Source organism: Vicia villosa, linkage group LG2, assembly GCF_029867415.1.
Source record: "Vicia villosa cultivar HV-30 ecotype Madison, WI linkage group LG2, Vvil1.0, whole genome shotgun sequence".
NCBI lineage: Eukaryota > Viridiplantae > Streptophyta > Magnoliopsida > Fabales > Fabaceae > Vicia > Vicia villosa.
Genome location: NC_081181.1, coordinates 152,916,635 through 152,941,095, shown reverse-complemented (window position 1 = coordinate 152,941,095; position 24,461 = coordinate 152,916,635). Strand labels below are relative to the sequence as shown.

The following is a 24,461-nucleotide window of genomic DNA, read 5'->3' as shown; positions in this document are numbered from 1 at the left end:
CGTTAGCCTGATCTTCTTCTGACTCATCTTCTGAAGAATCAGAATCTTCCCAAGTTGCCATCAACCCTTTCTTCTTCGTTTTGAGAGCTTTCTTTTTGGACTTATCCTTCTAAAGTTCTGGAAAATCGTACTTGAGATGTCCTAGCTCATTGCATTCATAACAAATGACTTCTTTGCCATTGGACTTCTGTTGATTAGAAGTAGATTCGAAGCGACCATCAGTCCTTCTATTACTTCTGAATTTGTCACCTTGATGTCTCTTCTAGAGACAGTTGACCCTTATAGATAGCGGAGATAATTCATTTTCGACTTCATCAGAAGCTTCTTCATAATACTCAATCTCTTTAGCTTGAAGAGCTTTGGACTTATAAGACTTTCTAACACATTTGAGCCCAATATATTTTCCTCTTTTCTAAGATTGATAAGATTGAAGAACATGTTCTTCTGTTGCTTGAAAAATAGATTGGAATAATATTGCTCACAGGCTCCAATGGGGGAAGAAAAATATTCAGCAAAATGAAGAAGGAGAATAGGGGGGTATGCACATATTATATATACATTAAAAATTTTCGAAGATGTATCTATGAAAATTTCTCTTAATTTGAAAACAAGGGTTAATTCAAAGATGCATTTGTGAACAAACCCTTAAACACATTCAGAGATGCATCTCCGAAATAAATTTTGGCATAGTGAGGAGAGCTCAATAATTTGCACATATGTTATGTTAAAAATGGTACGTCTGAAGATGCATCTTCGAAAATAGCGACATTTTTTACTTTTCTCCTCGGGCTTGGGAGATCATGCAAAGGTGGGAAAAGAAATCCCCTAATGAATATATCACAAAGAGATTTTTTTCCAAAGTAGCCATTATTTAAAAAAAAACACAAATAACCACATTTCAACAAATATACCAAACTAACCACTTTTTAAACAAAAAAAATTCGAACCTAAGAGGATGCGTCACTGCACGTGGCACATGCACCTATGTCATGCAATAGAGAGTGGCGCATGCACTATATTATTAGAAGCTTGTGTCACACATGTTGGCTTCTATGTTGTTTTGTTATTTTTATAAATAGGTCATTCATTTTTATCATTTATCATCCATATTCTCATTTCACTCTTAAACATTTCTTAAAAAAATGTCTTACATTATCAAAAGAAATGCTTAATTTGTTTTCCGCCAACAAAGCCTCCGATGAAGATCTGACTTTGGAACATTGAGACTTTCGAGTATTTTTAGAGGAGCTTAATCTGTTGGTTAGATGGAGATATTCCTGACAGTGAAAAGATTAGAAGAGTTGATAGGCTCGTTACAATGATCATCCAAAATGGAGAAATTCGTTTATGGGATCTTGTTAAAACCGATAAGGATGTCAGTGTTATGATGTATGGATCAGCTGATATTGTCTTGAATCTTGATGGTTGTAATCTCCTAGATATGTTGATGTGTTTAATTACTTTATTTGTTTATCGTGTTGTTGTTGAAAATATGATTATTTGAGTTTTTTTTTTTTTTTGAAAAAAGTGGCTATTTTGAAAAAAAATTCCCACAAAGAAAGAAGAAAGAAAACGGATAGCAACTTCCAATTGGGCCGAAGCCCATCCTACCGGTCAGGGTTAGTCTGTGAAATGTAAACGACACGTCTAATCCCAAAACGACCTTCTATTTGTTAGGGTTTAAAGTTGGTTAGAACCTCACACTGATTTTCATTTCATCGTTGACACTACAATGGGATTCTGGGGTTAGTCATCATCTTTCTCCTCCATTATCGTTTTCTTTAGCTCTGAAAATTTGTAGCGTTCAACACTTACTTCTTCAATACTAGCTGTGAAATTTGCGATTTCATTGATGTTTTATTTTACCTGTTCATTTTAGTTTTTCTATATTGTAGTATTTTCTATACTGTAGTATTTACTTGAACTTGTGAATCATTCTTCATTTTAGGGATTGAAGTGAAACCTGGCAAACCGGTTCCTTATCATGCTGACAATGTGCAAGGAAAGCTTCATGTCACTCAGGTTCTAGGCATTTTTCATTTTTCTATTATTCTTCTTGTCGTTGGGATTTAATCATGGAATCAGGGTTTATGTTTTAGAATTAGATATTGAGTTATACCTTTTTTCTGGTATGAATTTTAGCTGATGAATAATAATTTAGCTTACTCTGGTTGTTTTTTCATGCATTAACTCTTGCAACTTTAGTTATTGTCGTGTAAATGATTTTCAGAGTATCTGAAATGATGATAATATTTGCTGTTGTATTTTGTGTTGACTGCCATTTGTGTTTGAAGTATTTTTCTCGGGGTTGTTTGCAAGGAATCTGTATGAATTTTCTTGATGTTATATGTTTATCAGGGTTCGAAATGACAGTATGATACTAGCACTGACCTAGTTAAGCATTGTTGGACTTTGATATGATATTTGTTGTCCTATATAATTGTATGCATTTACTTGCTATGCCACTTGAGGGGTTTGAACTCTGTTCAATTAGTTGATATTTTTTATGTCAGAAAAGGTTTTATTCGTAGTTTCAACACTTTCATTCTGGTCTTGTAAATGAGTTTGCCGTCTTTTTGGTTATAATTGCCCTTAGTTGGTTTGAAGGTTATTTGGTACTTGGGTTGTGATTGTAGAATCGTTATGAATTTTCTTAGTGTTTTAAATGAGTCGTTCTAGTCTAGTTTTATTTCTTAGATATTGACTTATACCTCTTTTTCTAGTGGTAACACTTGTTTGGCTTTGTTGAATTACAATATAATATTGTCATTCCTATATAATATGCATTTAATTGCAATGGCCTCGACGGTTCTGGAATCTAGTGCATTGGTTTTTGATATCATTCAAGTCTTATATGATTTTAGAATTACGAATAACCACTCTGATGCTTCTCTTCTTCTTGCCTTCTAAAATTTCAGGCTACTTTAGGCAATGGTTCATCAACCGAGAAAAGCATTCTTCAGTGCTCTTCTGGACACAAAAGTTCAGTTTTTTTGTGTACGTTGCTACCAAATAAGGTTGAGTCGTGCCCTCTGAATCTTGAGTTTGATGATGAGGACTTGGTGGCATTCTCAGTCATCGGTTCACGGAGCATCCATCTTTCCGGTTATTTTGTAGCAGATGATGGCGACGACCTGAGGGATGACTATGAGTAGTGAGTATTGTTTTGAAGAACTAGTTTCTGTTGGTTTATTTTGATTTGACATGATTTTCAAATAATTTTCACATGGCTTTGGATTAGACATATTGTTTGCCATACGTGTTAACTTTTTGAATTCCTACTACAATGCTACAGTGATTCAATGGGAGAGGACGTGGGAACTGATTCAGAGGAGTCATCTGAATATGATAGTGAAAATGGATATGATGAACACTTTTTTGACGATAGTGATATGGACACGTACACAGCTTCGCCAGTCCCAAATAGTGGAGGTATTTTGATTTTACATTTGTGTTTTCTTGAAGCCATCAAATGATTATACGCATGTTCCGCTCTTTTCTTATAGTTCTTTTTCTTAATATTATGTAGCTTTCAAACTAATGCTCATGTGATATGTCTTTTATATTTATAGAAGCATAAATATTAACTTTGTCTAATATCATACAATACTTGAATATGTGATTTTGTTTTTCCAATAGAATGGTCCAGAATGATCTTGCTGTGTTATGTTCATATTATACGCATCATACATTTTTCACTCAAATTAGAATGCTATAGGTTTTATCAATATGCCCGTGGTTTACTTCCACTCATACGTGATGGATGAAAATAGGAAAGAACTGAAAATTAAAAGGAAAATATTGTTTAAAACTCTACTGCTTCATAGTTTTCAAGATATTTCAAACTGAAATCATCATGAAACACAGACGCAGTATAAGAAATTTTGTTTGTTGACCTTTTTTGTAGTTGTGATTGAGGAAATACACGACGACATTGAGCCTGAAAATGGAGATAATTCAGCAAAGCAATTGAAGAAAAAGGAACAACCAGCTCTCTTGAAAGAGAAACCCAGCAAAAAAGAAAGTGAGCCAGATCTTGTTCTGGAAAGTGAAGATGAAGATGGTTTCCCAATTTCCACTTCAAAGCAAGCTAAATCTGAGTCTCAGAAAAGAGAAGCAGCGGCAAAAGAACAAACGGTCAAAAAAACCGGGAAGTCCAATAAGAAGGCAAAAGAAGCTGAACATTCTGCTGGCTTAAAGCGAAAAGGTGGAAGGGCTGATGAGGACGAGCAGCTGCAAGATGGGTGAGATGGCCTAACCGCAATAACTCATGAAAATGAATTAAAATCTGCCATTTTTCCCAATTGACCCTTTTTTCTAGAAAAGAAAAAGAAAAATGGAAAAGAAAAAGTTCATATATGTTGTCTCTATTTGTGTTGGGATGTGTTGCATTTAATGTTTTTGATAATGATTTTAGGAAAAAGAAGAAGAAGAATAAGTCGAAAGATGAGGAAATTGCTCATGTACCCGAGACTAATGTTACTGTGGTAGATGAAAAGCATTCTGAAGGCGAGGAGATTAAAACTACAACTAATCAGAATGATGTTTCCCATGCAAAGGACGAACATGATGGAAAACTATCCAATGATGAGTAAGTGCTTTCATTGAGGAACTATATTGTCAATTGCATTGCACGGGGGCTTTGGTTGGATATGGATAGTTGATTGAAATGTTTAATGTTCAATTGAAAGTATTTCAACTTTTTAATTATTGATATGTAAAGCCAACTTTTTTTTTCTCTCTCTTTTCAATTGAGGATGGATTTGCTCCCTCTTCTCTGTTTTGTGTTCTACCCATTACATACTGTATTGCTAACTATTTGAGTTTATGCTGTTTTGGAGCAGAGTCCTTGTTGAGAAGAAAAACAAGAAGAAAAAGAAGAAAAAGAACAAAGAGACTGAAGGAGTAGCTTCTGGGAATGAAATCGCTACAACTGTTGAAAATCAGAAGTTGTCTACCTCTGAGGAAAAAGGGAAAGGTCAAGCTGAAGCCAAGCCATCTAACGTGAGAACATATGCAAATGGGTTGGTTATAGAGGACATATCTATGGGTAAACCAGATGGCAGAAGAGCCGAACTTGGAAAGAAGGTTAAGTATCATACACACCTCACATACGGATATTTTGATGATTGAATTTGACATAACTTACTGATGAGTAATTTTGTTTGACCTATTTTATAACACAATTTCTTAACTCCTTGTTCTATTTTCAGGTCAGTGTTAAATATATTGGCAAACTGAAAAAAGATGGGAAAATATTTGACTCATGTGTCGGAAAAGCATCTTTTAAATTTCGCCTTGGTATGTATTTATATACTGTGTTGACTGTTGATGCATTTTTGTTTTCTCATGTGCCTTTATCTATTTTTATTGTTTGCAGGTGTAGGACAAGTCATCAAGGGGTGGGATGTTGGAGTCAATGGTAATTCATAGTAATAAATTATATTTAGTTTGTGTTTTTTTACAGCTATATAATTTGATGTTATTCTTGTTACTTATTTGCATTTCTCTTTATTTTCTTCAGGGATGAGGATTGGTGACAAAAGAAGAATTACAATTCCACCATCTATGGGGTATGAAATTGGCCCAATGTCTATGATGCCATCACGTGTTCTATGGATGAGTTTGATTAGTTTATTCTCATGTTTTGTTCATTGTTATGCAGATACGGAGACAAGCGCGTTGGGGCAATACCACAAAATTCTTGGCTTGTATTTGATGTTGAGTTGGTTGGTGTTGGCGGCAACTAACTTCAAAAATTCTGCAGTCATACTGCTTCAGATTTGTTATGTTCTGGTCTTATCAGGGTGAGAAAAATGTTAATGCCCATCATTCATTTGCCATTTTTTGGAATTGGTTTTTACCTCTCGAGTATGCAAGAGGTTAGAGCTGAAGTTTTGTAGGAAATTATAGTTACAATTTGCTTTTCTTCATCCGTACAATGTTGTTGGTTATCCGGAGTGTGAATTTGATGGAGACTTTATATCAGATATATGGATGATTTACATTTAGGTATAAAATTGAAGGATTTTTAAATCTCGTTTTGATGCACGCGGAAAATTTTCGAGGTATTTTTGAAGAAGAAATCCTCGCCCGCGATGTTTTAACCTTTAATAGGGTTGAGTGCGGCGTTATAATCAATTAAACATTGGCAAGACTTGAAGACTTTTTCAAGTGTTCAAATTTTGACATTGTTATGCTTAAATCATTCTTTACCAAAATGTCTCTTATGTTCAGTTTTACTCATCGCTCCATTCAATTTTTACAATTCACCTTGTTTCATACACATTTTATTGTAGGATTGTGTTGGAATATTTTGATGTTGGGTTATTTAATGTTGGAACAATTGCGAGAGCTTGAAATGAAGTTTAAATGTGGGTAGTATGTTGGAAAAACCTATATAGGCTATGTTTGGGAGTTTGGAGGGGAAGGGAGGGGAAGACTTTGGAAAATAGGAAGAATTGGGTGAAAATAAAAAAAGGATTTTGGGTATGAGGGTTTTGGAGGGTTTGGTTTTATTTATAACACCAAAAACTCTATAAAATGGAGGAACTCAAAAATTGTATTGAATAAGGATTTTGGAGGGCTTACATAAATTATCCAAATATCTTTTAGGTTGTTATACTATTTTGAAAATTAAGAATTTTGTAATGATAATGACTCTTTTATCATTCTAAACAAAATTATTTTTTCAAAAAATGTCAAATATTTTTTTATATTTTTTTAAAAATTCGTTTTCAGAAGCCTTTCCTTCCCCTCCCCTCCAAACTCCCAGACATAGTCATAAAGTCTCACATTGAATTCCCCTCCAAACTCCCAAACATAGTTATAAAGTCTCACATTGAACAACCTTCGTTTGTTTTTCTAACAGAGGAGTGAGCGAGGGATGTCAATAATTAATGGGTAGTGATTAGCAATGTCAATAATTAATGGGTAGTGATTAGCAACTCTATGGAAATCCTGGTGATTAGTAACTCATGGAAACCGAATATAACTTTTGCATTGTATTCGGACGACCAACTACAACATTTCTCTTCATTAGAAAGACACTTTCCTTTGAGTAAAAATTAGTCTTATTTTAACCTTTTGACTCACAATATTGCTTGTATGTTTTGTTTGAGTGAATTTGAATTTTCTGGGTTCTTTATTTCATAATAATAATGAGGTGGATTTTGATTTCAAAATCTAGACACATCCCTAGCCAGAATTATGAATCTCTTCTCTTAGAGCATCATTATCTATTAAACTCATTTGGGTTCTTTAAATGGGTCTCATTTAATTTTTTTATATTATTTTATGCTTCTCAATTATTTAATCAACTCATTTACATTTTTAAATATTCATATAACTCATTAAAAAGTTTAAAGTGAATCACATTAGATATTACAAAATACCCTAAATTAATTATATACTATTTTTTAATTCAATTGATAAGTTAAAGAACGTTGTTTTGCAGACAAACGTTCACCAATTAAAGAACGAACCAATTAAAGAACGAGAAGAAAAGCTAAATTTCAATTGGTTTATGAAAATGTGGCGCGGACAAGCGTTCACCAATTAAAGAACGAGAAGAAAAGCTAAATATCTTGGTTTATGGAAATGTGGCTTAGAAAAACGTGAAGGAACGCTGACGTGACACCGATAATGGTGCTCTTAGAGTGCTAATGAAAACTTTTTTCATCAACTCATTTAGAAATCATACATCAAGTCATTCAACCCAAATTAGAATAATTGTCTATAAAATACAAATAAAAATAAAACTACTATTGTGTATGTTGTGCCTCTGCTTCCTTTACTGCAAAACATGTTGTGTTTTTGTCAAGATTGTCTGTAGAATGATTCTCTTAAGAGTATCTTCTTGAAACTCTTCTTTGGCTACGAGTTCTCTTTCAATAGCAATAATATGGTATCATATCGACAGTGCATTCACAACATGATCACTCTCGCTTGTTCTTCTTCTAGTAACTCCCGTTGAGTTAGCTTAGGGGGTCTCTTTCTGGCTTTGGTGTCATCTAAAGATGGGACCAAAAAATGTTGAAGGAGACATACATGAAAATGATTTAGATGAAACATCACTAAGTGTGTAGCAAAAGTATTGTGAAGTGCACCAAAAAAGAGATGTTGAACTGGACCAAGTTTGCTGAAGGTAAATTACCCTATGTATTTGGAGATACCTTTGACATGTAAGAGGCTAACAAACAATCAATGTGGGAGATTGGTTGAGAAAATTGTAGGAAGGATTCAGCATTGGAGTGCTCACCTCCTAACATATGCAGGGAGGCTCCAGTTGATTAAGAGTGTCAGCTTTGCCTGTCTTAACTACTGGTTGCAGTGCATACCACTTCCTAAAGGAGTGACTAAAAAAGTGGAGGCAATCATGCGATCTTATTTGTGTACTGGTAAAGGTATTGTGCAGAAGAAAGCTCCCATAGCTCGAAAAAAGATTTGCACACCTAAGAAGCAAGGAGTGTTAGATTTGTTAGCTGTTGAAGAGTGAAATCAAGCCCTTTTGACAAAATTGTTGTGGCATCTGAGCTTGAAGAAGGACAATTTAAGGATAAAATGAGTTAATACCTACTATGTGAAATAAGACACCATCATGACTGTGCCCATTAAACCCACTTGTTCTTGGATTCTCAAAAGAATATTGCAGCAAAGGGAGACAGTCCAAGGAATGTTGGAATGGCAGCAGGTAAATCAGGGGAAGAAGTTCCAAACTAGAAATTTCTACTATGGCCTGCTTACACATGAACAACAGGTTTTCTGGCATAAACTTTTCTATGATAACATGGTCAGGCCTAGGGAGAATTTTATATTATGGTTGGTCTGTCATGACAGGCTAGCAACAAGGGAAAGGTTAATGAGATTTGGGATAATTAATCATAATAACTGTGTGTTCTGTAATGCTATTGAAACCTTAGATAACCTTTTGTTCCAATGTGATATAATGAACAAAGTCTGGAAGTATGTCCTTAATAGATTGCAGATGGAGCATGAACCTGGTATGTGGCATCAGGAGCTTGAGTGGGTTATTCAACAAAGCAAAAGTAGGCATTGGCAGGCTAGAATGCTGAGGGCAACATTTACTAAAGTTGTGTATATTTTTTGGAAATATAGAAATGATATGGTTCATGGGAATATTGCAAATGGCATACACATAGGACAAAAGATAATAGATATACTTGCTTATAGATTATGGATGAGACCTAAAATCCGGCAGCATGTAGCTAGCCTATTATTGGCTTAGGTGTTAGTTTGTGTGTTTCTTGGGGTAGGAAGTTGGATCCTTTGTGATCGCGTGTAATTACTGTTTTTTTGGTAATATATTATCTTTTATTTCAAAAAAAAAAGTATTGTGAAGTGAAGATAATCATGGTACATCATCTAGCGCGATAGTCATCTCTCTAAATTGAGCACAAAATGAAGATAGTTTCTACATTCCATCTCTAAATAAATGTTGACAATTGGTCATAGCCAAAACAACCATATTCAGACCTACTAAAGTCCTCTATCCCAAACAACTCCAATACGTCCTAAAACTTAGGTTCATATGATTGTGGAAGCTTTGATATCTTCTTAGGCTGGTTTATACATGTCAACGTGTCACAATAATACAAATTAAATACATCAATGTTAAACAGTTAAATTAGTATCAAACAAATGTTTAAAAGAATAATAAAATATTTATACTACCTCTCCCTCCCACGCGTGAATTGCAGTGTGGTGTGCAAATAGAGGAATTAGTAAAGTGTCTTCGACGCCTCCTAGAAAAATGGCTTGTGCGGCAACATCAGGTCCAGCTCCATGAAAAGAAGCAGTATGTGCTTCGTCATGAGCCGAATATACATGGTCCCGAGAAGAGGATTCCTCAGCAGTACGTGATGATTCTCCAATTGCGGGTCGAGATAGTCTAGCTTTCTCCCCGAATACTAAAGCATGTTGGGTCACTCGATGATGTTTGTATATCTGTTGTTAATTAGCCATTTTTTCTATAGAATTAAAAAAAACAATGTATCAACAAACAAAGCTAAAAAAAAAGAATGAATAATAGAAAAATTCAGACTTTGTTATCCATATTAAAATTCAGATTGTGCTCTTGAACATACCCTAACCTCAAATGACTTAAATTCACACCAAATATTATTTAGAACAAAAAAATAATGCATTTCTATGGAATGTACCTTAATGTAGCATAAACTTAACTTATTAATGAATAGCGTGCATCACCAAAAAAAAATGAAAAACTTACGGAATGTGAGACTTGTTTGTGCTTAACTTGAATGGAGATGAGAAGAAGCTTATAAGATCCTAGGTTGATGGAGAGATGTTTATGTATGCTACTTAATAAAAAGATTGGAAAAAAAGTGGAAATTAGCCGAAAAAAGACCACCTACCTAAATGGCTTATTAATTTAATAAAAATGAAATTGTTTTGGAAAGAAAAATTTATGTAAAAAAAGTTATGTAGATGAATGGTTAGGATATGAGTTCATGATTCAAATCTGAATTGACCATCTTTTTTGTGGCAGGTCTATTTATAACTTAAGTTGTTCCGTCATTTTAACTATTAATTTTTTTCATAAAAAACTCTCCGGTGTACTAAAATCAACTTATCTTTCTCTCCCTAAAGTAACAAAATTTCAAAATGTTGTTTGACCAAATATAGCACCCGATTGACTTTTACAAGAATAATACTTGAAAACTAGCAAACTAAATAGTATTCTTCTCTTTCTTTTTCTTTTTTTAATTGATAGATTTTGAAATTTCCACCTTAATTGTGTGGCATGTCTCTAGTCGTTTTAATTGCGGCACTTTGACTTGCCTTAATTGCAGCCTCCAACACTTTCATTGTGTTGGCTTTGAAGGGGTGTATTTAGTCTCACATTGTTTAGAGATGTGATATTTGTTGTGTTTATAAATGGGAGCAATTCTCACCTCATAAAACCGGTTTGTAGAGATGAATTAGATCCAACCCAAATTTTAAGAATGGCTATGTAAGATTCACTCCCAGAGGATTTGAATCCTTCTCTTGACATAAGACTGTCGATCTCTTTGTTCAAAACATCTGAAGACATCAATATACAATGTATGAAATGTTGAGTAGTACTATGATAAAGCTAAAGCAAAATATCTAAAGACATGTTAATTACAAATTAAATGGCGAGTATTAAAAGCTTTGCATTCTTGAACTCTTCCATCCTTATTGAGAAGTTGCTCCCAAGTGAAATTATCAAAATATCCAAATGGTCTCCACCTACAACATAATACACCAAATAACAGTAAAATCACTAGAGGTATCTAAATTTCACTTTAAAAAACTTAAATAGAAAAAATATAATTCTATTCAAGCCCCCAAAGAAGCATACAGTAGATATTAACCCAAATTCATTCTCCCATTCCCAAACTTATAGCTGTGAAATCACTTTAAGATTACCTGCTATACAAAAAATACAAATCTGAATAACTCATTCCAATCTTCTGGAAAACAAGGACAACATAAAAACATAAAGCACAAATAGTAAATGATGGTTGAGGATGATTTGAACTCAGTCAATAAAAATGGTGAAACCAATTCAGCAAGATCTTTGTGAAGAACTGAACCGTTAACAACCTTCCTCTCTTCAATGTAACCTTTGATCCTTTAAGCCATGCAATCAATTCCTTGTACAATTAACAACCTTCTTCTCTCCAATATTAAGGACAGGTACCACTGATCCTACAAAAATTTACCAAAGTGTTTTGCTTAATGAAGTTATATCATAAGATTGCATAACCAAAACCAAGACGAGTATAAAGATTCTCAAATTTTTGGAGCAAAAAAGACATTATAACTGATAATAAGCTATATTTTTATCAAAAACCTTAAGATATTAGATATATGGGTTACCTCTCTTGTATATCCAACATTTTTTTTCATTTTTAGTCCATGTGGGATTAACCACTCACACTTGAATTTCAGTAATCTCTCCTTCAAGTGAGTCACCCGCATCACTAGACTTGATCCATACGAGGATCCCACTGTCGTTCCCCATTAAGCCGAATCATAACTTTGATACCACTTGTTAAAGAGGGCCGAGAGCACCAATAACATCATCAATGGACTAAATGTCCATACCCATAAGAGACCTTGACACCATTCTCCATCCAAAATTTTAAGGCACTGCGTATACATGTCACCTCTCCTATATATCCAACAAAAAAGAACAATTTATTTTTGGAAGAAAAGAATGTTGAAAAAATCAGGTAGGAAAGACTTTAAAATATTATGTTTAGGTTAGTATCTATGGCTGACTTTATATTTCAAATGATAGAGTGAAAGCTGATTATTCAAGAAAGACAAATGAAAATTATCAACAGAAGCATTCTTACCCTATTTCATAATATAAAGGCCCGAACTTGTTTTGCATAAAAAAAAAAAACATTAGAGTACAACAATCGCAAAGACTAAGAAAATGCTTTGGGTCTAGGAATTCAAGAAACTGTCTTAGCAGTTAGGAATGTACAAAAAACTGAAACAGAAGCCAGCTGTAAAACCAAATACTACACTGAAGAGAACCAAACTGTTCTCTGAGTTCACAAACCAAACTAGTGTTTTAAACATAGCTCACTAATCGAAACTGAACTACAAAAATCGAACCAACTGTTGCTCTCACTTAAATAGTTCAGTTTCAACAAACAGAACTTGGTCAATTACAAACTGTACTCACTTTTTTTATCTTATCTAAAGTATGCCTTGCGATGTGCTTTAAGACAATTACTCGGTAAGCATACATGATTGCTTAGTCTACTACTAACCCATGCGAAAGAAAAGTATGTGGGGCACTCCAAAATAACATAACTCGCCTTTCATGTGGTGGAAACTTTACCTCTATGTTGCTCAACTTGCATACCAAATCGTCAATGACCCTACTTCCCGTCAAGCCAAAACTTCAACCAAATCAATACCAATCAGGAAAGTATTAATAAAATAGCAAGTAGCAACCGACAATTTTAAGTGCAATCTTTCATCCAGATAGCAGATTAAGTGCTTTGTGAAGTTATAGACTAGAGTTATACACATGATAGAACAACCACATTCTTTTCATCTATAAAAAGACGGGATAAACTCGGTGATCTCAATTTTTTAAGAAAACATGGAGTATCTTTACATCTTTTTTATACATTAAAACTAGAGTGCAAAAGAATCATATGGTAGCAATAGGATCCCAACTATGTAGGCGCCCCAAGACTATCACCTATAATATCATTACATTGCTCTATTCTCTGCCTTATGTAATAGGAAGATGCAAATGGTTCAATTTCATGAAATTCCATATGCAAATAAACAACAACAGCCAAGTCTTATCTCACTAAATGGGGTCGTCTATATGAATCAACTTCTGCCATAATGTTTTATCCATAACCATGTTTCTATCCAAATCGTTAATCTCGAGATCTTTTTTAATAACTTCTCGTATAGTTTTTCTAGGTCATCATCTACTTGTAGCTGTTTGACCCCTCTCCATCTGATCTACACTCCTTTCTAAAGAATCTACATGTCTTCTCTCTACATGCTCAAACTACCTAAGTCTATTTTTCACCATCCTTTCTATTATAGGTGTTACCCCAACACTCTAATATTGTCATTTCTAATTTTATCATCTCTAATCTTACCACACATCCAACACAATATCTTCATCTTTGCTACACTTACTTTATTCTCATGTTGATTCTTAACCGTCAAACTTTCCGTCCCATACAGCATCGCAAGTTTTACTGCAGTCCGATAAAATGTTCCCTTCATCTTGAGCAATATAAAGTAAAAAAATTCCCTTCATCTCGGTGCTAGCTCCATATGCAAGTAAACACAAAGTAAAAGTTAATCATTATATTAGAGTAGTAAGATAAATTTTAGAAATGCACTTAGCGGAGAGATGCAAGGCAGGAAGACCAAGTCCACTCTTTTGCAACCACGCCACAAAAGGATGCAAGAACAAATACATTAAAAAAAAGGATGCATTTACATTGATATGATCAGGGAGATGAAGTAATTAAGCAATGAAAAAAAGAGCTTTCACGTCACTATTTGAAGATTTATAATAATAAACGGCATTCCTTATAGAGTGGAAAAGGAATAGAAGAGGAAGGTATTTATTAATTCTTACTTTTGTAGCTTGTTGCATTAACATCATTGATTGTGACAGCACGCAACTGTTAAATAAAAATCAAATGCAATTAAGTGAAAAAATAATCATTATTACCTGTGTACTCTTCAATTATGTTGCCAGATCTAGCAACTGATCAAGCAATTTCTGCTCTGTTGGTCGTGCATGAGGGATTTGACTCTGTAATTGTAACTTGTACTAAAAATCTACCTCGTGTTTTTAGTACAGGAATAGCCATCTAAAAATATGTTTAACTTGTATTCAGCATACATTCCCTGCAATATTCATCTCCTCAAAATCTTCCTCAGTTGAGATATACCCTTCACTAGGTACATAACCAGCATCTTTCATGAGTTCATTCAACCCATCCATCAGAGGGTAAATCTCGTCTGAATGAGGGTTCGAAGTGTCCCCAACTAAAAAGGGAGAAAGCTCTCTGCCAACATCAACCCACGCACAACCAGGAGCCTTTCTCACACCCAAATCCCTCATACAAGTCCTCACTTTTGCTAGTTGGCTCCAACAACCAGCAGCTGCATACATATTTGCAATCAACACATAATAACCTGAATGATCAGGTTTCATGTCCAACAACTTTCCTGCAGCCCATTCCCCAATCACTGTATTTCCATGGATTCGACAAGCTCCTATTAGAGTGGCCCACATTGCTGAAGTCGGTTTGCATGGCATCCCTGTGATAACCTCCTTTGCTTTGTCAAGAAGACCAGCCCTTCCAAAGAGATCAACCATACATGAATAATGCTCAATCCTTGGATTTATTCTATAGACTTCTATCATCTTTCTAAATAGCGATTGCCCTTGTTCTACAAGGCCAGAATGACTACAAGCTATTAGAACTGCAACCATTGTCACATGATCTGGTTTAATATTTAACCTGCGCATCTCTTCAAATAGTTTCAGAGCAGTTTCTCCATCACCCCTCATACCATATCCCATAATCATGGAAGTATATGTGACTTCATCTCTCCTGCTTAATGAATCAAAGACCTTCCTGGCTTCTAAAACTTTGCCGGACTTTGAATACATCTCCACCAGTGAGTTCCACAATAATAAATAGCCATTAAACTGCTCTTCACGCTTCACCATATAGCAATGAAACTCTTTACCATGTTGTAGATTTGCTATTCGAGCACAAAGGGGAAGGACGCTTGCAATGGTCACAAAATTAGGCTCAACGCCTTCACGTAGCATTTCTCTGAAAATGAAGGAGACTTCCTCAGCTCGATCCATGTGAGCATATCCAGAAAGCATGGCATTCCATGTGATCAAACTTTTCTCCTCCATTTTTCGAAACAACATATATGCATGATTGAGATTCCCACACCTTGAATACATTGTAATTAATGAATTTTTTACATTGTCAAATACATCAAAGTAAGTTCTTATAGCATGACCATGAATCTCCTTTCCCAATTTAAGGGCCCCAATATGAGAACATGCATTTAATCCAACAACCATAGCAACAGAGTCCAAATGAATCACCATTCTCATTTGAGAAAACAACTTAAGCGCCCCTTTAAAATTTCCCGTATGCAAACACCCCCCTGCAATGGTATTCCATATAATAACATTCATTTCAATACCCTCCTCTTGCATACGTCCAAATAACCGAAACGCTTCCTCCCACATACCCCTAGAAGCATAACAACTTATTATAGTATTCCAAGAAACATCATCTCTAACAGGCATATTATCAAACAAGTGACGAGCAACATCTAGCTTCCCAAACCTACCATACATAAACACCAACGCATTATGCACAAACAAACTCCACTTAATAGAACTATCTCGAATAGACTTATGAACCTCCACCCCGGTATCACAATCTAATAACTCCCCACAAGCCTTTAGGACAGATGGATAAGTAAAATCATCTGGTTCAACATTCTTACTCAACATTTTCTTATATACAGAAATTGCCTCCTCAAAGAAACTATTTTTAACATACAAAGAGATAACCATGTTCCAATGCAAAGGACCCAAACTATTTGAACTCTCAGTAACAATTCGAGCATCGTCCAGTAAATTAACACTAGCATAGAAACTAATAAGCTTAGAAACCAAAATGCAATTTTGATCGATACCCATTGAAATAGTATGAGAATGAAGCTGTTTACCCTGTGGAAGAGACTTGAGATTGGTGCAAGCCAATAGAAGATGTTTAATTGGTTGAAAAATTAGGTCAAAAGAAGCATTAGAAGATGATGATGATGATGATGATGATGATGATGATGCATGGTGTTGTATGTGAATGAAGGTTTTGAATGCATTTGATAAATGGCCATGAGTGACGAAATCCTTGAGGGATGCAATGAGAACAGGAACCATAGAGGAAGATGATGAATCAAAAGAAACGAGTGGTTTGTGAAAGGGCTTTGTAGGTTGTTGTTGTTTCCATGAGTTTGGAATACAGTTCTGAAGTTTAGACAAGAACAGGTTTTTAGGTCCAGAAGAACTACGCATCAAAGGAGCATCGGTGGGTGGTGTAGAGGGGAGTGCCCGGACGCTGCGGCGGGCACGCGGCGGAGCGGCGGGGTTCGGTTTTGTACAGTGACGGCGTGATAGAAGTGAAAGTGATTATGAAATGAAATTATTTGGATATTATTAGTTTTTGGGTATCTTTGGATTGGTGGTATATGATGGAATGGAATTGAGCGGTAATTAATGAGGTTTTCTTGTTTGGTTTTACAAATAATCGATCCAATGGAATGAAACATGATGGAATCAATTCCATCCTATTTTATCCAATTCTCTATTTTTTGTTCCATCCAATTTTGGGTGTATGAGATGGAATGAAAGATTTTTAAAAAGTTAACCAAACAATAGAATGTGACCTATATTCCATTCCATTCCGCTTCGTCGTATTCCACTCCGCTTTGTTATGTTCCATTAATCCTAACATAATCTTAGAGGTTTTAATTTGAAATAGATTAAAAGATTTAATGAAAATACATCAACGGTATACTTTTGTACTGTCAGTAAAATTCAAACCGTTAATTTTTATAAATGTTTGACTTTTTTTTAAAATTATATATACAATATTTATTTTTAAGGGTTGTGATGCACTGACCGTGTAAAAAAATGTGCACTACCTTTAAGCTCTAGATTAAAATATATTAATATTTTGTTTATAAATATTGAAAAGAGATTAGAGATAGCATATTATAACTATAATATTTTGCTAAGTGGTATCAATATTTTTAAATTAAAAGTAGGGTTAAATATACAAACTCCCCCTGTAATGTTAGCGAGATTAGGTTTTAGCCCCCGTAAAAAAAAAAATTTTGATCCCCCCTTAACATCTGTAGATTCCATCCCCAGACCCCCCTAATTGCCACGGTTGCACTCAGATTCCCCTAAGATTCTATATTGTATCACACGTGGAATTTTTGTCTTCTTAATATCCACCATGGCATTTCATCATCTTCTCAAATTACATTATATCTGTAAACGAAGAAACTAGGGTTCCTCCATTGTTCCTCTCCTCGTATCATTCCTCCGTCGCTGCTTCACCGTTAATCTCACAACATGGGTAGCAAATCTTCCTCCGTAGGAAACTCCGGTTGCAAATCTCCTTCGCTGCTTCATCGTTCCCAAGCTCCACCTCACTGTAGTTGTAACATAACCATGAAGATGTGGGTATCAAACACCATTGATAACCCTAAACGCAAATTCTGGAAATGCATAAATGTACTGGTAAGTTCATTCACGTTTTTTTTATTTGCTCTGTTTGTTGTGCGATAAAGGTTGCTTGTAATTTGCAGAATGGATGCGGTATGTTCATATGGGATGATGAGCTGGGTGAATTCAATAATGTCGAGGTGATTCAATGTAAATGCACTGAAATGACAAAAGATGCGTTGAAAGAGATTTTGAAGGACATTGCCACTGACAATTTGGGAGCAGACACAAGTAATGAGAAGATTTTGAGGTTGAAGAAAAAAGTTGCAATGGAGAAGAAGAAGAACCATAACATGATGGTTGCACTTTTTATGTCTTGGATGTTTTTTGCAGCATTTTATATGTTTCTGTAATTTAGTTTAGGGAAGTGTATGTTGTTTGTGGTATGTAACTTTTGTATAACTTGTATCACTTGTATCACTTCTATCACTTGTATAACTTTTGTTGTATCACTTTTGTGGTATGTAACAATTTGAGCTTGAATGGAATGAATGAGTCTATTATCAGTTTTCTATAAAGATTTGCAAATAATATGAAGTAATTATGAGATTAGATAACATTTGAGGAAATTGATCCAAAAAACAATTACAAATGTTATAGGTCATTACCCTAAAAGTCAGGTAGATCATTACCCAAAAAACCATTACAAATGGCCACAAAACAAAATACCACCACACAAAATATCATAGGACATAGTACCATTACTAGACCATTACAAGTTAACTTAATGTCAATTGGTACAAAATACACAAAATAATCAACTGCTATTTTGTTTCTTCCATTTCTTCAAAGACCTAGTTGACACTCCAAGGCTTGATGATGTCTCTGCAGGGTCTTCAATTGTGATTGGTTGCTCAGATGAACCTGGACCAATAATTGGTTTCTTGAACCAACTTAATTTGACTCTTTCACTCCTCCTTATCTTTAAACCATGGTGAGGTTTGATTGTCTTCTTTTTCTTGGGTTGTGGTTGACTATTGTCTACAACACACGACTGGGTCTGACTCTGCACATCATTTGGCACATCATCATGAACATTCTCAGCCTCTACATCATTTTGGACAGCAGCCTGAACATCATTCTGAACTACCTCAGTCTCCACATTATTTTGCTCCTCATTCTCAGCCTGAACATCATTCTGAACATCATTCTGAACAACCTCAGTCACTTTAGCTTTGACTTTTCTCTACATCACAGCCACAAACAAACAGTACAAATTAATACATTGAGTGCAACAGAAATATTTATGAAGAACATATAACATGTCTTACCTTTCTTTGAGTGCAACAGGGTCCTGTGTGGGGCTCTTACAGGTCAAAGCATTATGACCAAACTGGTCACATTTTGTACATTTGTATGCAACCCCAGTCCTTCTTTTCCTAGCACCCTCTTCACCACTTTCTCGAATCCTCACCTTTCTAGGTCTACCAGGCCCTTGTTTGTAAGCTGGTGGTAGCATGTCTTCAATCTCAGTTTCTGGCCACATGTCTTGGCCATTTATAGGTGACACAGAGAATCCATAACACTTAGCATATTTCTCCCTTGTGTAGCATTCATCAACAAAATCCTCAGGTGTTTGTTTTCTATAGCTCAAAGCAGATACAACATGCCTACAAGGAATCCCAACCAATTCCCAAAAATTACAGCTACATGATTTTTTTGCTATGTCCACTATGAATTCTTGGTTGTTGAAACTGTGAGTCACTTAGAACTTCTCATCCACAGACCAAGTTGGTAGCCAATGACCACTATGAAAAACTTCATTGTCCAACCTTCTCCTAGGTATAGGCATAACTCTATGTTGCCATTTTTCAAGTTTATGTACAGAGGTAGCTACCCTATTCATTAAATACTTCCTAATTCACTCACACATAGTAAGGATTGGTTTGTCCCTAGCAACTAAAATTGTAGCATTGAAAGACTCATATATATTGTTCATCAACACATCACACTTTGGGTAGAAACTAAAAGCATGCTTACACCAGCTCTTGGTAGGTACAGCCATCAACCAAGTCCAAGCATTGAAATCAACATTCTTTAGCTCATTCATCTTCTGCATCCAAGCTTGATGATATGTAGACTTAGCAGCTCCCATCATCAAATCCCTTATTAGGGTTCCTCCACCAAACTTTTTCTTGAAATTGGCATATAGATGTCTGAGGCAAAACCTATGTTCAATCCTCTCAAACATCTCATCAAAAACAGCTACCAGTCCCTGCTCAATACAATTATAGCAATTACATTATATTTCAATAATAGATATGCAGTTAGAGCAATTAGATATAAGTACAAAAACTTTACCTTTTGTTGATCAGAGATAAAAACAATTCTTTTGTCATGTCCAATATCCTCCATCAAAAGTTGGATAAACCATCTCCAACTCTCCTTGGTCTCAGTTTCTACCACTCCAAAAGCCAATGGGAAGTATTGATCATTTGGATCCCTTCCAACTGCAATCAGAAGTTGACCACCATACTTGGTTTTTAGGTGACATCCATCAACCCCTATAAAGGGCCTACATCCATTGATAAACCCTTTCTTGCAGCCATCAAAAGAGAAGTAGAAACTTCCAAATCTAGGTTGGATAGTTGGGCTTGGTCTCTCAACATTAATTTTCACAGTATTGCCACTATTAACTCTTTTTAATTCAGATGCATACCTCCATAGAGCAGCATATTGCATATCAGCATCTCCCTCCACTATTTTTTTTGCCATCAACTTAGCCTTCCATGCCCGAGCAACAGTAATACCCACTGAAAATTTTTGCCTTACATCTTGCATTATGTCCCTGATTCTCACATTTTCACTTGATTGCATTTTCTTGACCACATGCTTAGCCACCCATCTTGAGTTTGCAGATCTGTTGTTTAAAACCCTAGCACATGTGTGGGTGTCTACAAGTGTTTTTATAGCATAAGTATGCTTGTGGCCCACTTTGGAACATAAGACCAAAAAACCACATTTAGCCTTACACTCTACCCTTACTCTATAACTTTCATTTTTCACAAAATTAATTTCCCTACCATTGAGGACTGACCACTCACGTATTGCCTCTTTGAAGTCAACAAGTGTATTAAATTCCATACCCCACTTAAACTTGAAGTCCTTATTTAGGTGCTCTTTCCTAAATTTCTCATACTTGGGCTTATCCTCATCACAAGACTCATCTGGATCTGATGAGTTGAGCTCATCACTAACATATGCATCTTCTTCACATTTCTTATTGGGCCTAGTCAACAATCCAGCAACTACCCCCTCTTCCCTTAGTGGCAAAGTTACATCAATACCCTCAAAACCATCTAACAAGGCAGTGGCTCTGTCGTCCTCACTATCATCCAAACCCTCAACCACTTCATCTCCTAAGTCATCTAGATCAGTGTCTCCATTAACACATGCAAGTTCCCTCACATATTGTTCTATGTTTTCAGCATCATGTTCCAGATATAAGTCTCCCTCAGTACCATTTGCACAAAAATAAGAAGCAAAATCATATGCATCATCATCATTTCTAATCGGGATATAACCCTCGTCTATTTCCAATATCTTCGCCCATACCCTATAGCTCCCTTTCTTGTACCCCCACTTATTCACTAGGTTCTCGACAGTTTCCATGGTCCATGATTCTATGTGTAACCCAGAAATAGTAGAATCTACCCCCCCCTCTATAGATTATCTCATCTTTGTTTACCCTAATAAACTCACCCCCGTGGTGGAAAGTAACGTTGAAATGTTGCATATCCTGCGTTTAATCATGCAAATCGAAATAAAAACCCCAACAGAGAAGAAACACGAAATGGAGAAGAAGAATAACCATAACAACACTAACCTCTGACATTGCGCCGTCGTCCACCAAACCCTTATGCGCCGTCGTCCACCACACCCTTATGCGCCGTCGCCGTCGTCACTGTTGTTGCTAACTTGAGAATGTCTGAAAACGTAACTAAACCTAATTTTTACAAGGGGGTAAAACCAAATGACTTTTTAACTCTTTACAACAGCATGGCATGTAAATTTTACTCATTTTGCCACGTATGTAACATGTTAATGCCACATGGACATTTTAATTTAATTTTAATAAATCTGATTTAACAAGTGGCATTGGGGGGTGTTTTGGCGTGGAATCTTTGCAAGTTAAGGGGGTGATGAAAAAAAAAACTTTACCAGGGGCTAAAACCTAATCTCGCTAACATTACAGGGGGGTTAGTATATTTAACCCTTAAAAGTATCATTTAATTAGATACACGTCATTGATTGATTGATTGATTAGTAATGTAAAAATATTTTATATTATTAGTGTATTTTTTTAATTGAAAATTACATTTAATTTCTTTTTTTCAAATCCTATATATCAAATTCATTAAATTAGATTTTGGTGAATTTTTTGAAGTAGAAATTTAAAGTTTTTATTGAATTTAAGTTATGAAAAAAATGGTGAAGAATTAAACAAACAGAAATCAAGTATTTGGAACAGGGTACAATAATTAAAATTTGAAGAGGTTATGTGAATAACACATTATTAAAGGTATTTCTCAATTTGTAAGACATCACACTCAAATCACGGAATAGATAGAGTAAATAGATCTTTAACTAAAAGGGTAAGATGTCTCTTATTAAATGATGAATCTTAATATCTATAAATCTAAGGTTGTCATGATGGCAACCCTAGCCACATGTTAACCTGATAGCAACTCTAAACACAAACCCTAATTCAAATTTTACTAATTTGACCTTACACTTTAATTTTAATTTTACTAATTTAACCATACATTATTCAAATTTTACTAATTTGACCTTACACTTTAATTTTAATTTTACTAATTTAACCCTACATTAAGAATAAATATAATAATAATATTAAACCAATAATAATAATATTAATAATAATAATATAAATAATAAATAATATATATTTATTGTCACAATCTTAAATCTACTAATTAATTACTAAATTGACACAATATTAGTAATTAAAATAATAATCATAACAACAACAATTGTAATAATAATTAAAATAACAATAATCATAACAAAAACAATATTAATAATAATTAATATAATATATATGTATATCCCAAAAAAAAAATTAATTCAATTCTTATTATGAAAAAAGAAATAGTTCATACATTAAAAAAATATCATATTATAAACTTATTTGGTAAATACATTATTTTTTAATAATATTGTAACATAATATTTACACATCACATAAAAATTTTAGGTGTCACTCAAGAGAAAAACTTGCATGGAAACGAACATAAATCACTAGTGTTAGGAACAACCAATAAGAAAAGAGAAATTTTTAAATTTATTTAAAATTTAACTTCTTTTTTAATTGGATTCATGGGGTGGTTGTGATTGAGTAGGAGAGAAAAAAAAATATTTTTGTTTTTTAATTAATAAAAATTTGTAATTGGTTGTTTGTAAAACCACTTGTTATGTTTGTGTTCATGCAAGTATTTTTCGTCACTCAAATGCTTCACTCCCTTCTTTTTTCTTCTTCTATACTACTATCTAATACTTTTCACTTTCGGATGCCCGCACATATTATTTCCGTTAAATGAATGTCAATAAATTATGATAATAATTACTTAATAAATTATTCAGTTATGATTTCTTCAATATTTACAGTTTTGCATCCTAACCAATTATTTCTATCAAAAAAAAAATGATAAATATTAATTATGATAATTCAAACTCAATAAATCATTCTGTTACGTTTCTACATAGAGTCTCATTTGTATAGAAAATTACACCCTTTCTTCATTTCATACATTAAGTAAACATTCTAACTTTTCAACAATAGAGCCTTCTATCTATTGGTTAATTTTTACCAATGAATCACATGGATTTTTTGGCTTCCACAGATAAGTATTCAGTGTTATTTTTTTCGGATAATGTCAGATTTAATTCACTTTATATTTTATATTTTTCGTCTCCAAACTTCTAATTACATTTTTAAATTTCAATTTTGGAAATTAAATTATATTTTTTTTTTACAGTTTTACAAGTCTTCATGTGTTTGATTGCATGAATTGCAAATGAATTTGTTTGTTCAATTGATTTATTGAAAATTATATTTAATTTATTTATGTTTTATATTATTAATATTAATATTTTGTCAGGTGTCTATGTAGATGTGCTGAAGAAATTGTTTCATGTTTTATCACTTTGCCTCGACTACTGATATTATCTTTATGATATTTAACTTAATAATAGTTACTTTCTTTTTGTATTTTAGTCTTCAACTTATAATTGCACTTATGTTATCAATTTTGAAAACTAAAATACTTTTTTTTTTTTTATAAATTTTGCAGACATTTGATTTGTCTGATTGCATATAAGCAAAATGAATTTCTTAGTTCAATCAAGGGTTAGAGGGATTATATTCAATTAATTTATTTTTTATATTATTTTAGTTAATTTTTTAAGGTGATAGTTTTTTAATTCTTATCATTCATTCAAGACTATGTCTCCTATCATTCGTTTAAGACTTTATAACTGATAATATTTGTTCTTTAAGATAACCTTTACAACATCTAAAATTTTAATCAAGACCATCGTAACCTTTGTGCTCTATAAAAATATTTTATTTTTATTTATTTACAAGTTTATTATG

At 34.1% G+C, this 24,461-nt stretch overlaps 3 protein-coding genes across 16 annotated transcripts; 2 read left to right on the top strand and 1 right to left on the bottom strand.

The window, feature by feature from the left end:
* Positions 1 to 1,660: 1,660 nt before the first annotated feature.
* On the top strand, positions 1,661 to 6,011 carry LOC131652519 (peptidyl-prolyl cis-trans isomerase FKBP53-like). The gene is made up of 11 exons (XM_058922395.1): positions 1,661 to 1,745; positions 1,949 to 2,022; positions 2,919 to 3,154; positions 3,296 to 3,432; positions 3,908 to 4,244; positions 4,418 to 4,591; positions 4,845 to 5,088; positions 5,214 to 5,301; positions 5,381 to 5,422; positions 5,525 to 5,573; positions 5,666 to 6,011. The coding sequence occupies exons 1-11, from the start codon at positions 1,733 to 1,735 to the stop codon at positions 5,748 to 5,750; spliced, it is 1,479 nt and encodes a 492-aa protein (XP_058778378.1). The 5' UTR covers positions 1,661 to 1,732; the 3' UTR covers positions 5,751 to 6,011.
* A 2,588-nt stretch (positions 6,012 to 8,599) lies between these two features.
* On the top strand, positions 8,600 to 9,247 carry LOC131650366 (uncharacterized). The gene has a single exon (XM_058920080.1). The coding sequence runs from the start codon at positions 8,600 to 8,602 to the stop codon at positions 9,245 to 9,247; it is 648 nt and encodes a 215-aa protein (XP_058776063.1).
* Positions 9,248 to 10,977: 1,730 nt separating this feature from the next.
* LOC131652518 (pentatricopeptide repeat-containing protein At1g71490) lies at positions 10,978 to 16,847 on the bottom strand. 14 transcript variants are annotated; one of them, XM_058922389.1, is made up of 5 exons: positions 14,240 to 16,847; positions 11,887 to 13,823; positions 11,434 to 11,715; positions 11,150 to 11,253; positions 10,978 to 11,064 (listed from the first exon to the last, which is right to left on the bottom strand). In XM_058922389.1, the coding sequence occupies exon 1, from the start codon at positions 16,625 to 16,627 to the stop codon at positions 14,405 to 14,407; it is 2,223 nt and encodes a 740-aa protein (XP_058778372.1). In that variant the 5' UTR covers positions 16,628 to 16,847; the 3' UTR covers positions 10,978 to 11,064; positions 11,150 to 11,253; positions 11,434 to 11,715; positions 11,887 to 13,823; positions 14,240 to 14,404. The 14 variants fall into 14 exon arrangements, with proteins under 14 accessions (XP_058778372.1, XP_058778374.1, XP_058778369.1 ...); XM_058922391.1 differs by adding an exon at positions 11,366 to 11,433 and having other exon boundaries at positions 10,978 to 11,253; positions 11,611 to 11,715; XM_058922386.1 differs by having other exon boundaries at positions 10,978 to 11,715; positions 11,887 to 12,181; positions 12,866 to 12,926; positions 13,693 to 13,823.
* Positions 16,848 to 24,461: the final 7,614 nt, after the last annotated feature.

What these genes read in the sequence shown, in the direction of transcription:
- LOC131652519 (XM_058922395.1), top strand. An exon ending in GGAAAACTATCCAATGATGA is followed by an intron (nt 4,592 to 4,844) that starts GTAAGTGCTTTC and finishes GTTTTGGAGCAG; the next exon opens with AGTCCTTGTTGAGAAGAAAA. An exon ending in GAGCCGAACTTGGAAAGAAG is followed by an intron (nt 5,089 to 5,213) that starts GTTAAGTATCAT and finishes TTCTATTTTCAG; the next exon opens with GTCAGTGTTAAATATATTGG.
- LOC131650366 (XM_058920080.1), top strand. Translation starts at nt 8,600, where the DNA reads ATGACTGTGCCCATTAAACCCACTTGTTCTTGGATTCTCAAAAGAATA.
- LOC131652518 (XM_058922381.1), bottom strand. Translation starts at nt 16,627, where the DNA reads ATGCGTAGTTCTTCTGGACCTAAAAACCTGTTCTTGTCTAAACTTCAG.